Below are 16,272 nucleotides of genomic sequence, written 5' to 3'. Positions count from 1 at the left end.
GTGTGCTATTGGCTAGCTAGAGCAATGGAAGAAGCCAGAAGCAGATTTACTTCTGGGAGAATGCTGTCTACATATTTTCCTTATATCTTCACAGGAAAAAGGTCTTTTATATAAAACAGGCAAGAGGCTCAGGAATTCCCATGGCAGTGGGGGATGGGGGCGGGGGAGAGAGAACACCCTTACTAGTAAGAAAATCTCTGTCTTGGTTCTTTTCCCTTCCTTGGTCTCTCTGGTTTTGGTTTTGCCCAACTGAAAGCAAGAGCCACTAACATCAGAGAAAAGGAAGAAGGGCAAAGAGCGGGAGGAGCGATTTCCTGTTCTTTCTGGCAGGGAGCAGTTACCATGAGAGTAAATGGTGGCAACATTCTCTCCTTGGTCAAAGAGCAGGAGAGGGCTAGAAGAAGGACCTCCAGCGTAGCTGTTGGGAACTGGTGGATGCTACAGGCAATAGGAGGCTTCTTTTTACACGGAAGTGGTGGTGATACTGTTGGTGTGGGTATGTGAATAAACCCAAGGCTATTATTTCTGAGAAGAGGCTCTTTATTGTCTTCCTTCTCTATTCTCCATCCTCTGTCAACTCACTCCTCAGTTGTCACTCCTATTTATTTCAGAATGTTCTGGCAGTCAGATGATTTCAAAATTAGATGGTATCTGGCAAATGTAAAATTTTGTTACCTGTTAGGTAACTAGGAGCAAGAAAGCTGCAGACTACTTTTTTGCTGCAAAGCAGTCCCAATTTGCCAAAAGGATTTTTTTAAATGTGATCATTTGTAGTTCTGAAAATGTATATGCTTGACATATTCTTGAATTAGCTTGTTTATTCTTTGTGACCGATACTGTAATGGCCATCAGCTACAAACAATAAAAATCTGACTGACTATATTTTGAAGATGTCAGCAACCATTTTGCTTTGAATAAAGGACCGTTTACAAAAGTGACAAAATCTTAAAACTCCATAAACGGTTTGATCTTTAATAAGCTGCCCTTGATTTTAATACTACAGGAAATGTTCTATAGCTATTGTGTTATTTTACTGTCTAAAGAGATCTAAATTAAAGTAAGGAGCCAGTAAACTCTTCTCTGAAAACAAGCTAAGACCATCTGTTCAAAAGCCATACTTGCAAAGTGTAAACAGCCATAACTAAGCTACAGATTTTATGACCTTCAATAATACTGCATATTATTTCCAAACGACAGTTTGTGGATATGCTACCCCATTCCACAACATTCTTTCTCTGAGAAATAGTTCTCTCAAATGTGGATGATACTGCATCAGTCCTTTAATCTCATGACACCGTCCTTAGAAATCTAAAGCATAAATAGAAATCAATACAAAAAGGGGTTTCTTTCAGCCTACGACCTTATCATCACTACCTTATCATAAGCAACATTTAGACCACCATATTGTTAATAATCAAGTTTGTTTATTTGTTTCTTACATTTATACTCCACCTTTCCATGTAAAATGTCCAAAGTGACTAACAGCTAAACACAACAAAAATCACAGAGTTGGGTCCAGAGATATACCAGCGGATGAACTTCTGGCAGTGGTGCTGTCCTGCGAATTGTTGCAGCAGACATCACACAACATGGACTCTGTACAAACATGTTTTGAGTTTTTGTTCAAGAGCTTGTGCAAGATTGCACAATGCCTTTTTTGCTAACAGAGGCAGTTTGCTGGGTTATTGTTCTCTTTTCTTATGCAAGAATCTTGCATTGTCAGGAAAAATATTTCTACTTGCAGAAGTGCACCTCTGGATCCAACCCTTAGTAAAAAAAAGAAGAAGTGATCAATCAATATAGCGAGTTATAAAAGAAAAATAAAATAACTTGGTATTCTGATAGCAGTTGGCACAAATATCTTTGGTGCCAAATCTACACTATAAACAACTAAATATAGTCAATATTTTTTGCTTCTTTTTCAAATGATCTTTTAAAAACAGTAACTACGGCTTTAAAGACTGTTGAAAAACAGCTTATCTAGATTTAACCACTCTTTATACCAACAAGGGATAACAACTACATTTTTGACTGATTTGATAGCGAATAAGAAAAATTCTGTACAGGCATACCCCGCTTAATGTTGCCCCGCTTAACGTTGCCTCGCTATAACGTACATGCTCCATACGTCCCCATACCCCGCTTAACGTTCGCGCGCTTTGCAATAATGTACCCTTTATTGGCATGACACCACTGCCATCTAGTGGTGATTGCGTGCAGTACAAGTGAAGACAATTGCTTCACTTAAAGTAGATTTTCACTTAAAAGTATACTCTCCGGTCCCACTGCGAACGTTAAAGCGGGGTATGCCTGTATAAGTAACTCCATTAAATGGGCCCCTGAGAGGAAACATTACTTATATTGTGTGGTTTAGTAATTAATGTGATGCAACCAAAGAAAGATGAAAAAGAAAACACAGATTTATTACTGAAAGCCAAGCTGTGTGATTTTGAGTTCTTTATGGCAACACTGACAAGCTAACATGGCCAAACCCTCCCCCTGCAGCTAAGTATTCCATTGTGAAATTTGCACTTACCTGCCTGGTTTGTGGTTACATTGACTGACACAAACTGTCGTGTAGCTGGACTCTGGTCGGACACACCATTCACTGCCTCAATTTCAAAGGTATAGTTTGTGTGGGCAAGCAGATCCACCATCATCACAGAGGTATTTCTCAAGCCGCTTTGTTGTGGAAGATACCTGACATGACCACCACATGCCTCACAGAGACCCGAGTGCGAGTTGCACTTCTTGCATGCAATATAATAAGACACATCTTTCCTTCCACCAGTATCAGCAGGAGGAATCCATTCCAGAAAGACACTAGTCTCGTTAACATTTGAGATGGCACTCCGGGGAGCAGAGGGGGGTCCTGGCATGTAAAGTGAGAAAAACACATGGTAAGCATCAGATGCAAAGTCCCAGCCCATAGGTTAGTACTTTCTAAGAAAAAAATGTAACCAACCCAGCCCCCAGAAACAACTATGTGCCAGTGGGCCCCATCCCAGAAATGCCCACTCAGAATCTAAAGCAGAACTTTCTGAGGATGACAACAGGATGTTGTCTGGTTCAGACTTTTCAGCCAAGAAGCACAAAATCCATGCTATAACAGCCAGCCAACTGTCTAAGACAGCCTTTCCTCAACCTGATACCCTCCAGGTTATAACTCCCATCAGTCCCAGCCATCAGTCCAAAACATCTGGAGGGCACCAAATTGGGGAAGACTGAGCTAAGATTAACTGTTCATCAAACAGTGGTGGTCCACCAAGCAGTTCTAAATTTTCAAATAAGGAATACCACTCAGAAACTCTCAACAGTGAAGGCATAACCAATCTGTGTTAAGCGCTCCCCAGTATGGATTCTGGCTTATCAAGTGACTTGCTAGACTCTTTGTCAGAATATTCTTAGTAAGAATCCCAGCAACCAACAAGCAGAATGCAGCCTTCTTTCTCCTCATCCCTGCCCTACAGGTCCATGGTTATGGGAGCAGCAGGAATAAAACGGAGGCCATCCATTGATAACAGAACAGAAAGTTCCAAGCCAGAGCACCCACTTTAAAATTCCTTACACTTTCAGTTTAGGTGTGTGGGGAGGGGGATCTCTTTCAATGGCATGCCTGAAATCTATTGTATGCAAGTCAATCCTGTTTTGAAATGTAGTTTTCACCGAAAGTAATGCCACTCCTAACCATAGAGCCATTCAGAAGCTGCAACACTTGCTAGCCCATCACTGGAATACCTATTAGCTTGCTGCATGCACAACATTGTCTCTGATCTATACCTGTTACCTCTTGCCTGCCAAGTTTGTCACCTGATTTGCACAAAATAGAAAGGAAAAGCCATTTAATCTTCATTGGGGACAAGCAGATTGCTTCTGCTATGCTGCTGTCCCTGACAAAGGAATCCAAGAGTAAACCAGATGTTCAGAAAAAACTCTGCACTGTCACAAACCTAGGTTATTCACCAACTGTACATTCACCTGAGAGCCACAGCAAGTTCCAGTTCCCTGGAGGATTTACCTGTATGATATAAGCAGTCTCAACCAGAAGCTTGACACATTCATATTTTTAATGCATGAACATCCTCTTAAACAGCCTCACATAAAGCACTAAAACTTAAATGGCAAAGACAGACACATAGCATTGTCAGTTATTAATGGATATTTAAGTAGGCAGGCTTCTCTGCAATAATATAGAAGCAGGGATTGTGAAAGAATTGTGCTACCACTCTAAAGCTTGTTTATTGCAAAGAAACTGGAACACATCTCATATTCATAAATAATAGCACTGTGCATGTGTTTTAAGAGAATGGTGAGCTCATAGGTGACCGAGCTGAGCTTTGACAACAGAAAGCATACATCCCATGAGTTTTCACTGAACACAAAAGCCCTCTTCAGGTGTTCAGGGAGGGGCAGGTAAAAAGGAGATTTGGGGCTTCTATAATCTGGATCGGAACCTTAGTGAAAGAAGTAGGGGCCTGTAAACCCACACACACATGCAGCCTACACTAAAAAATAACGCAATTGCTTATTATGCAAATGGTATCTAGCTTGGCTCTCACTCAAAACTGTAGAAAAGTTACAATTCCTTGAGAAGCAGAGTTTGTGGTTATTACAAGCAGTGCTGAAGATATGGAGAGCAAGCTACAACAGAATGGTGTGTGTGTTGTGTATATAACATATACAGAAAAATTCTACCAGATGGTGGCATGTTACACATTCAGTCCACAAATTCCACACATTTCACCCAATGAAGTTGATTGGCAGTAGGTTCTGCATCAAGAAAAAGTATTACTTCGTTCAATGCATAATCAGCTTATAGATTTCATTGCCACAAGATGTTGTGACGGCCACTAGCTTAGAGTGTCCTTAAAAACACAAGACAAATTAATGGAGAATAGAGCTAGCACAACAGCTATAAGCCAGGCCTGCCAAACAAAACCTTCATACATCAAGTTATTTTTTGTGTGTGTGTGTTTGTGTTTGTGTGTGCGGACTGAAAAAGAACATCAGGTTAAATCAGGCTGTCAGAATTCAAGTGTGTGTGTTTTTTGTACCTAACTGATGTCCACGAGAGTCAGTAGACTAGTTTTGATTGAAGAAAGCAGAAATAGTAGAACAAATTATTTTCTAAAACATATTCCTCACCATTTGCCTCCCCAAATCCCACCGCCATCTCCAGTAGACCTGAATACCCCACTGCAGTTCCCACTATTGAACCCCTTTCCTGCTACAGCTTGAGTCCACCTGCCAACTGATTTCCACCTACCTGCAAGCCTAAACAAGTCTGTTCCTGAACTGACCACAGGCTGCCACCACTACTCTTCTCACACCCTCAATTCTTGCCTGTACAAAGAAGCAAATCCTCACTTCATTATTTCCAAGCTTCTGCCCTGGGCTCTCCATACTTCTGTGCTAACTTAAAGGTTACCATGGGAGACACAGATGCTGGATAAGGGCATCAGCTTCCTCACCCAGAAGATAATCCATTAATTTAAGGGGGGAAAGCCAGGGTGGCAGAGACCACATAAGGGAACCCAAAGGACATGATAAAGCCCCAGGGGCTTATGTTTTGACAGCCCTGCACAAGAAGGATCTTGGTCTGGCCTAACAAAAAGCATTCTTTAACTGCTTGATAGGAAGAACTTCAGCAGGTAAACTTTTCACTACTACACACGGGGGGGGGGATCCCTTAATGAATTTCTGCTTGTGTGGAAGTTGGGGGGGGGCAGAGTTGGCAACCATGGTAGCCAAATGTAGCTGTAGAAACTGCATATGTTTTACATTCACTGTACTGGCTACTGAGAACAGGAAGCTATTGCATAAACAAATAAGGAATTCACAGAAGATCTGTAAAATTTCACTGAAAGAACAAAGATTAGGAAGGAGCCAAAACTACTTCAACTTGTTTCAATCCTGTTCTCCTTAGCACCTCTTTCTTCCTTTGCCCTCACTGTCCTTGGCCTCAATTGCCCCTCATCACTGTCCAGTCTAATTGGTTATGTCAACCCTCACCTTCAGATTATTTCTGTTGATGTCGTGAACATCCATAAATAGAAATCAATTTGGTCATTACAGCCAACTGGATTAAATGGCACTGTGTGCAAGTAAGACTGAGAACAGTGAGGGCATAAAAAGGGACGAGGAAAATTATCCCAAGTAGCTGCCACTAAGAGACTGTGCAAGCATTTTAAAAAAATCAGCTCCATTGAGTATGATGTTTTTGAGTTGAATATCAAGACTGGAGAATATTCAGAGCTGTCCTACTACACACAATCTCCAACTACATTACAGAGATTGTGTTTCTATACATACTCCTATTGCATAAGCCATGATTATTTCCCATTCTCACTTCCGTTATTTTTAAATTTTATAAACAATTTTTAAATTGCCAGCATCTTTTCTATCTCTTATTAGTCTTATATAACCAACCCCAAGAAGTTTATGGCCTTGTGATTCTTCTCCTACCAGATACATACTAGTGCCAAGTCCCACATCCTCACTCTTGTTAAGATTTCTAACATTTATCACCTTTAGCAGAAAGAAAACAAAGCAGGGGAAGCTCTTTAGTAAGCATTTATCTCTGTGGCCACACTCTGTTAAGAAATACATGAATGCCACTCCATTACCAACACCATAATCAACATTATACTAACTTCTCTTATTTTTCCACATAAGCATCCGTTTCTTATTCCTTAGCTTTAAAAAAATGATACTTTGGGTTGGATACAGATATAGTTGAACTCAGTTCGCATTAGGATGGATCTAGGTCTTGCAGTGTAATCCAATACATGCCTACTCAGAAGTAAGCTTCTTTGGGTTCAATGGGACTTATTCCCAGATAAGTGTGTTGGATTGCAGCCTGCAATCCAATACACAGCGGGGAATAAATCCCATTAAACCCAATTGAGCTTACCTCTGAATATACATGTATTGGATAGCAGCCTTAGTCATATAGAATAGACTCATTAAAATCAATGAAGTTAAGTAAGTCATTACTAATTTGTCCTACTGATTTCAATGGGACTAAAGTGAAACCAATCCTGATGCAATACTACCACAAGTTTAATGGGGCTTACTTCCAGGAAAGTGGTCATTGGATTGCAGCCTTAGACTGGATCCAAACTGTTGTTTTTACAAAAAAACAATATTATAGCCCTCATGGTTGGAAAAAATATTTTGAAATATTTGGATAGTATCTGACGCCGGCTTAAAACCAAAGGGAAGCTCAAGATGGCACAAAGAAATTATAAATTAAACATTTTGGTATTTAGGTTATTTTATTGTGTATTTGTTATTATGAAAATGGTTTGAGTTGTGTTTTATATGGAGATGTACCAGAACACGAACATTGGAACAACTGCAAGGCTGTTAATTAGTTCAAGCTTCAAATAATTTTTTATGTCAATTTACCAATGGTATCTTACTCTGTATAAAGTAAGATATATCACACTAATATACCTTGCTGGAGATGCGAGAAGTTCAGAGCTGATTATCTTCATATGTTTGGAGAGTGTAAGAAGTTAAACAAACTCTGGAACTCAGTACGAACAATCATTCATGATTTGACAGGCTATAACCTACCCAATGCCCCAAAGTCATACTAGCAGGCATGATGAAGACAAAGGTTGAGAGTGTGGATATGCAAATGCTCTCTCATCTTTACTCACCACTGCAAAATTTTGTATTGCTCAGTTTTGGTAGAATAAAAAGTTTGACCACAATAGCTGTTCTAATGTTTAGAATCACCTACAGAAGGATAGAATTAAATCACCAAGAGCATAACATTTGTTTGGAGATGGGCCTTGTTTATCAATGCCTGGAATGAAAGAGTAAGGGACCATGTTTTTCCTTTAATCTCTTCAGCTTGGTTTGAATTAAGACTTTTACTTAAAGTAAGAGATTGATCAGCTACTTAAGTGGTGAAGAAATTTTGAACAATAGCTCTCCCTCTTCGCTTTCCTTCTTTCTTTAGAAGATATCTTCCCTTTAAATTTGACAATGCTATAGTTTATAGTTTAGATGGGGAAAAGTAATCACACTTAATAATTTATATCTCTTCACCTTTTATATGTGCTCTGTATCTAATATTCAGGCATTAACAAAAGACAATGATGAGATTTGTTTTTGATTGTTGGATGTTGTATCTGGCGCAAGCAGATGCCCAGGATGCAGAACAGTATAGTGACAGGCTAGATGCCAGTTGAAGCAATGAGCCGGACAAGCAATAAGTTTTAAGAGTCACTTTACTGACAATATATCACAAGCTCTCTCTGTACAAACTCCTCGACCCCCACACTCATAACTGTCTGCTGGCCCTCTATATAGATAAGGCCAGCTGCCCGAGCCTAGGTTTCTTAGCAACGTGTCCTTGAAGATGGCTCGAGCTCTGCCAACTTTCGCTGCTAAGTCACGTAGCTCACTTGTGGAAATTTAACCTCCGCTTTCTCGGTTTAATAGCCAACATTGATCTGACATATATGAAAAGTAGAAAGCACTCTCCAAGTCATTAAAAAAAGAACATAAATGCTGGAGGTGTGGAAAATTTATTGATTTGTTGCAAACTGCCTTGACTGCAACGCATATAGAAAAGTGATATAAAGTGTATATATACTATATTGCCAGGCATGAGGTTTCAATGAAGAGTTCTTTAATGCGCTCCCCACCTCCCTCATTTCTTCTCCATATCCACAAATACCAATTTCTCTCTTAATTGTCAAGTTACTCACTTTAAGATGTTGCTTGTTACATGTGCGTATTTATGTCACTTCCTTCAATATTTGGTTCCCTTGTTTCAGGACAGCATGTATGCTACCACTGAACTTTTCATTGAGGAACCCTCATACATTTCCGAGGAACAGTAGGATTCCAACAAATGAGTAATATAACAGAAGATAATTTTCTTCATTCATAGTTTGACAGCAATATGTATCTCTCTCATATTTATGCTGAGTCAGTTGTTATTGAATGGTGTATAAACACAGCTTCTTTCCCCTGGACTGACTGTGCCTACCACTCAATAAGTCTAGCTTTTTTTTTGCCTGATTTTTGTAGGATAGAGGCAAATAAGACACATTCAAGGCATCCTTGTGTCCTGCATGAATTGACTTTTACAGATACTAAATTGGAGTTTCAACATACAGTTTTTTCTTGTTTTGGTCTGGGGAGATAAGTCCAAGAAGGGAAGGTTCCCTTGCTACTGAGGGATATAAAATGTGCCATTTAAAGAGGGAATCCCCTCTTTTTGTTTCAGCACCTCTCTTTGACAAACTCACTGGTCTGACACAGGCTCAAAACTGCATGTTATGCGGAGCTTGGTGATTCTTTCCTGTGCTTCTTTTTAAAAACCCAAACAACTATAAACAAGATGCGAAAAAGTGGAAGGTCTACAATTCCACCACCCCCTCACTTCCGATAGGTAGGAAAGTAGCTTGGAGGGGGTGATTTTGAACTGGAAGAAAAAACCAAGTTGAAATTGTGGCTTCTCTCTACATTTCCTTTCTCCCCTCAGTCACAGCCTGCTTTGAGCTAAGAAAGAAAGAAAGAAAGAAAGAAAGAAAGAAAGAAAGAAAGAAAGAAAGAAAGAAAGAAAGAAAGAAAGAAAGAAAGAAAGAAAGAAAGAAAGAAAGAAAGAAAGAAAGAAAGAAAGAAAGAAAGAAAGAAAGAAAGAAAGAAAGAAAGAAAGAAAGAGCCTGGCACCATTGGGAGGCCAAGTTGGGCACTGGCCAAGGGCCTCTGCAGCTGACAGGGGCCCCTGCAGCTGGGCAGGTGTAGCTCCCACTCCACATGTGTCCCATGACCTGATGCTGAGGTAGATCACAGAATGGGAGTCACCCTCCCAGGCAACACCCCACTGCCATTATGGGCTGGCTGCACCACTTTCCAAGTTGCCACATCAGTGTGCTGGGTGTGCATGCTTGCCATCACCCAAGATGACAGTGGGAGCTAATACACTGATGTAGCTGGGACTATTTAAGCTCCTGCCAGTGACAGTAGTGCTGCTACACAGCTGCCACCTTCAAGGGCCCACTGCAGTCTGGTCCCAAACGTGTGTGTGGGGGGGAATAATGTAATTCTTTGTAATGAGTAATCTGAGTTTGAGTGACTATTGTTCTATGCAGGTTCCCACATATTTTGGCTTCAGAGTCAACCCAAAATTCATGGTTGTCACAATCCTGCCCAGAAGGGTTTTAACTGACATAGGCTCAACTGGCATAATGCACACTGGCCAGAACAAGAAGGGACCCTCACCACTATAAGGAGATTTGTGGAGCTCTGCTCAGACGTAGTTATTAAATGGTCCTATACACTAAATATGTATGCTGAAGTAATAAAAAAAACCCTTCCATAAAACAAAGGGCTTGACTTAAATATATTGATAGCTTTACTATAGATGTAATGATGCAAAGCAACCACAACTAATGCTCTTTAGAATACAATGCTTTGTTCCCAGTTTAATCCTGAATATATCTAAGAAGAGGCCTGCGAGCAGGGCTGGCACCAGAGGGCAGCCGGATCGGGCCCAGGCCGAGGGCCCCTAAAGGGTCCCTCCTTAGGGTGGGTAGGTAGCACTCCCTTCCACAATCCGTGGAAGCATTGGCTCCCGAGCCTGCCACGGATTGCAGAGAGGGAGCTCCCAGGCACCTCCTACTACTGTGCAGGTCCACAACACCCACCTGCATGCCCCACCTACCTCTCCTTTGAAGTAAATGCTGCCCGCACTGTGGGCACAAGACTGCCATTAACCAAGCTGGAGGCCGAGGTTTTCCTAAGGGGCTGATGCTCCTACTGCCATCTAGGTTGATGGCAGGTATGCATGTGCATAACATGCATACGTGCCATCAACCAACATGGTGGTGGAGACATCAGCCCCTTAGGGAAGCCTCGGCCACCATCTTGGTTGATGGCAGGCATGCTCGCACAGTTCAGGCAGCATTCACTTCAACGGAGAGGCAGGTAGGTGGGGCGTGCAGGCTGATGCCCAAGGGTCCTGGCATGCCTGGCGCTGGCCCTGCCTGTGAGTCTTGAAAAGAATCTTACCCTACAACTCCAAAGGAGGAAACATAACTCAGCAGTAATGCACCTGCTTTGCATATAAAAGGCCAAAGGTTCAATCGCTGGGCTCTTCAAGATGGGCTGAGGAAGACTCCCATCTGAAACCTTGGAGAGCTGCTGACAGTCAGGGTAGGCAGTAATGAGCTAGATGGATTGATGGTCTGACTTAATACAAGGCAGCTTCCTGTATTCCTAATCTCTTTGTCCATGATCTGAAACAGTGCCCCTGAGAAACATATACACATGAAGGGACTCCTTGTATTGAAAGAACTATAAGACTGCACAGCTAGCCCCAACTCCCAAAATTATGCAAGCTGACTACCCCAGTCCATGTGTTGTGTATGGATGTCTGCAGCGGGGAGGTTATGCATATAGACTACTAGTCCACACAGCCCCTTTGTATGATTATTTGTGCAATGCATTATTTATGCATTGCATTAAAGGAGCTTTGTCTATTTCTATCCCATCTTCTATTGAATACTCCATTTATTACATTTTATTCTGAACAATAGAAGTCTCCACTCAAATTGATTGCAATCATAAGAACTGAGGGGGTTGTCTTTTTCTCTTCCCCAAAAGGCACAAGATCTGAGAATTCCACAAGCTACAGAATAGCAGACAGATTCTCTCTCCAGAGTACCCAGCACTAAACATGTTTTCTTATCTTCTTCCTCTCTTGACCCATCATCTTCCAAAACAGCTACTATTATATGAAATTATTATTTAATTTTTCCCTACACTCATACAAGAGCAGAGGGGCTTAAGGTATGTGGCAACCCCTACACTCAGTTCAACCCCTACACTCAGCTGACATTGCAAATAACAGTTGAGATTTATCAACATTAGTTTTCTTGAGGTAGAGAGCTAGGTAGCAGCATAGACCACGACACTAAATATTGAATGTACATATTGTAACAGGAATGCTACTGTATAATATAACAACAACAACAACAACAACAACAACAACAACAACAATATGAAGTGATATTTTCTCCAGTCTTTGCATATTTGATAGCTAAACATGTTTCTTTCATGGGCACTGACAGGTTTTGATGGCTGGGGGCTACTACCTAGTGAGTATATTCCGCTTGCATGCGTGGAGATTTTTGAGAAACAGTTTGGTAGTGTGGATATAGACCATGTAGGGGATAGAATTCTTGAGTTCTGCAGCTATCTAGCAAAAAGGAGATGGAGAGTGGGAAGAGTGTTGCTTATGGGGAACAGATGCTGTCTGCCTGCTTCCTTGTGCTGAATTTCTTTGTTTGTAAAGAAACAAGATATTAAAATGCTCTAAACCTCTAGTCGTTTTTCTTCATTTGGAAACTGATATTTATGTTATGAATTTTCCACAGCTCCAGGGAGTGCGGAATATGAAAAAAGCACACTTCCTTTTGCCATACATACCTCTCCACACACAAACCCAATTGTTCAAAGCGTGACACAGAATTGTCCTGCAACAAATGGTCCTGAAGAGGTTTGCATTGAAACAGCTACTGAAACAAAGGAAAAATCTTCCTTTCAGTGCTTTGCTGCCTTTGTGGTGCTCTGAAGCCCCAACTTCAGGACTTCAAAGTGCAGCCAAACTGAACAGGTTCAGGTGTACGAGCTGCAGGGAGCTCTCTCGCACATCCAGACCAAGCAGGATTGACCTCCCTGTGTATCAGCCAATGTGTTTTGTGTACAACTGTTTTGTGCAAAGCTTCAGAATTTCCTGACAACCTGCTGGCCAAGCCCCACCTTACCTGCTCCACACCTGATGTTACATATGATGTCAGCAGGTGGACATAGGTTGCCCAAAATGGCCTCGTGCGCCAAATGGGGAAACCTGGAGGGCCAAGTTTGGCTCATAGGCTGGCGGATTCCTACTCCTTCTCAACAACTTCCACAGAGCAATGATGTAAATAGGTCAGCAAGCACAAGTGTAGGAACACATAAGGCAGCAAAGAAGCAGATGAGGGGCAGGAGATTAACGTGTTGGAATGGCAGGTACCAAATCAATGTACCAAAATGCATTAAACAGCAACAGAGAAAAATGAATAGCTGGGATTTCCTCTGGGGAGACTTTAGGAGTGTGGATTATGCGGATTGAGGTTCTAGGAGAACGGCAGGAAAGGTGAATCAGGGTTACTCTAGAACTGGGTGCCCCAGAGGCTCTTCTGGGCAGACACAATATGCCCCATCCTAGTTTTAAAAAATCAATGCCTTGGGTCAATAGTAGATGTCGTGGTGGCAGCCACAATTATTATTCATGTGCCAGCCTTGTTCATGTATAAAAATGGGTTGGAAGAACTAATTTTTAACATAAAAAAGGTGTGTGAAGGAGAGCTAAGCTGATCTTGCCCCTTCCTCCCCTGCCTGATCTCCCCATGTTCCACAGCTCAAACTCCTTTCCCCTTCTAGACTTCTGTCTAATATCCTGCAGAACAACTGCCATTTCAGCCCACAGTACTGGGCTAGATGGACCAAAGGTCTGACTCAGTATAAAGCAAGTCCATATGTTCATAACTGTCATAATTATCATTTGACTCATCACTTATCAAATGAAGCCTGTAAGATATTAAATGCAAATCAACTCACTAGTGCAGGCCATGGTGGGTGGATCAGATTCCTTCCGGAAATAGTGCTCTTCACAAACACAGGAAGTTGATGCTTCTTCACGGGTGTAACTGTGTGGGGGGCATTTTGTGCACATCTGACTCTGTGGTGAGTCCTTAAAGAATCCTGAGCGACATGCTGCAAGAGAAGAACCAACATTTAAAAGGGGCTTCCCGTCACCAGCATCACTTTAATATCCTCTTACAAGAACCTGCAAATGCTTCTGTCATTAAACCTCATAAACAAACTGTGGCTAAAGACACAAGTTATGTGGAAATGAGTCCTGCATAGCAAATAGTGTAAATGAGCTCCCCACCAAGTTTGAGGGATTCTTATCTTGCTGTTACAAAAATGAAAAAAGAGAAGGGATGTGGTGTTGAAAACCATCAGAACTATGTGGAAAATGGATTTTCATTAACAGATTGCCATGTGAGGATGAGAATGAGGCTGGAGACAGAAAATAGTCTCGTCAGCATTGTTGCTTGTGGTGTACACACTCGCCAAAAGCGACTGATATACAAAAAAGACTTTGAAGGATTTTGTAGGGCTTCTAAAACCTACCAAACCAGTTTGACAGGAGACAATAGCAGAACAAAACAGAACAGAGCACATATCTCGTGAGCAGCAATGAAGAAAAGGTGGTAAGAAAGTACCAAGATAAAAATAAAAATATTGGCTTCATGCTAGTGCAAAATATGAATTTCTCTTTAAGCAGTATACAAAGCCAATGTGTTCCCACAAAAATATTCTGGGGTAATAAATAGTGATGCTATTTTGTTTCAGAGAAAAAAAATCTTTCAGTGAGCCACTGTGAAGGATCTTGGCAAGTTTATTTATTTTTTGCAGAAGAAAATTTATAACCCCCTAGATAACCTACTCTAGGATATGGATGGTCAACTGGTGGCCTATGAGCTGGATCTGGTCCTTAAAGCCACTTTCTTTCTTTATGAATAAACTTAAGATGACAAAAGACACTCCAATCTATAGCTGCCACCTGGGAATCTAGGATCAAACCAGGCCCAGGAATACTGCCAGGCTGCAAAGCTATTTCTTTAGGGAGAGTGTCATTACACAGAGAACACATTTCCCCAGCTACCTAGTACCACACCATCATCAAGATACATTTCCCACAATTGAGACTTAGTCTGAATAATTTCACACACACGCACACCCATAGTTTTATCATTAATTTTTGCCTTTAAGTGTTACAGACAAGAGATCTTCAGGCACCTAATACAAAGTCCCTAAAAACGTTAGAATGTTGCTTGTGAGGTTCTCATTTAACAGAGATCTGCATCTAAAGGAAATGGTCAAAAAGGATTTTCAGTTTTTGTTTTTAATATCTTCTTTTGCTAAAAAATAAACACTTAGGAAAAAATAAAGTAGCTTTGGCCTAGACAGGAAATAGGATATCTGCAGAGAAAGGGCTCTAAGGAATTCTTTAAAAAGAATCCCCCTCTTCACTCTTTGTTTTCGTCCCCAGAAAACCTGCAAAGAATTTCAAATTACCACATATGACAGATTCTTCAACGTTTGCTCCAAGCCAGACACGTCCCCTGTAAAATATGTGCCTTCAGGATTTAATACATCTATACAACAGAGCTCCTTGGCTGCAGCTGGGGGCTATTGTTCAAATGCTTTTGTTTTGGACAATAGGAGCTGGAAGATTTACTTTTTTTAGAAGGGGAGAAAAAAGATCATTTGACTGGATCATGTTAAATTTGCTGGTCTGCATTTAAATTATTATAGTTCTCTACACTTAGCATTAAGCAGTGGTGTAAACAGGAAATATCTCTTACATGTACTTTTTTTTTATCTTGTAGTCTCAGAGAGAAGAGCACAGACATACATACTAAAACTGATTTAGCATTATGCCTGATAAACTTCTAGAGGCATCTTTTGATTCGGGATAAGATTTGGTTCAAATGTGGCTTTGGAGCCAGGGGCCAACAGAAGGTGGGCCAACTCTGATTACTTTGGGCATGACCTGTTTTGCCTCCAATCCAAATTAGAACCTTGTTTCAAAACATCTGATTTTTTTTATTTCTATTTACTTAAATGGGGAAATGACAAGACAACTGTAACTTTTGTCTGTTATGACAGAACTGAATGATATTTGCAAGCATATTTGCACAGCAGCACATTCTCACTAAAAAAGACAGACTATAGGGAACACAAAGCTGGATACAAATTTTTAAAACATTCTCAGTACAGATAATCCCAGTATACTACAATTCATGTCTAGGAACACCACAATGATACACAGCTGCCATACATGGTGTCATAGTGGCTTCAAAATTAAAGCCAACTTAACTTTTGAAGGCTAAATTAGCATGTCATTCTCACAATGGGTAAAGCCAACGTTGCAAGTGAGTTGAGTTTGAGTACATGTAAAGCCTCGTACAGTCATACCCCGCTTAAAGTCGCTTCGCTATAACATACATGCTCCGTACGCCACCATATCCTGCTTAACGTACGTGCGCTTCGCAATTACGGACACTTAATGGCATGACGCCGCTGCCATCTAGTGGCGATTGCAATGCAGTATATGCATAGATAATTGCTTCACTTTAAGTACATTTTCACTTTACATACACGCTCCAGTCCCATTGCGTATGTTAAAGC

At 41.0% G+C, this 16,272-nt stretch overlaps 1 protein-coding gene across 13 annotated transcripts in view; it reads right to left on the bottom strand.

The window, feature by feature from the left end:
- The window catches only part of EPHA5 (EPH receptor A5), a 404,439-nt gene that overhangs the window by 208,752 nt on the left and 179,415 nt on the right, over positions 1-16,272 (bottom strand). For 7 of the 13 annotated variants that reach the window (XM_061590682.1, XM_061590678.1, XM_061590680.1 and 4 more), the window contains exons 4-5: positions 13,630-13,785; positions 2,537-2,872 (exon numbers count right to left, since the gene is read on the bottom strand). In XM_061590682.1, coding sequence (XP_061446666.1) covers positions 2,537-2,872; positions 13,630-13,785 — 492 coding nt within the window. Of the gene's footprint in view, positions 1-1,439; positions 1,767-2,536; positions 2,873-13,629; positions 13,786-16,272 lie in introns of those variants that run through there. The other 6 variants (XM_061590683.1, XM_061590684.1, XM_061590685.1 and 3 more) reach the window with 2 other exon arrangements.

Source organism: Rhineura floridana, chromosome 11, assembly GCF_030035675.1.
Source record: "Rhineura floridana isolate rRhiFlo1 chromosome 11, rRhiFlo1.hap2, whole genome shotgun sequence".
In the NCBI taxonomy this organism is placed as follows: Eukaryota; Metazoa; Chordata; class Lepidosauria; order Squamata; family Rhineuridae; genus Rhineura; species Rhineura floridana.
This window is presented reverse-complemented; position numbering and strand designations above follow the sequence as displayed.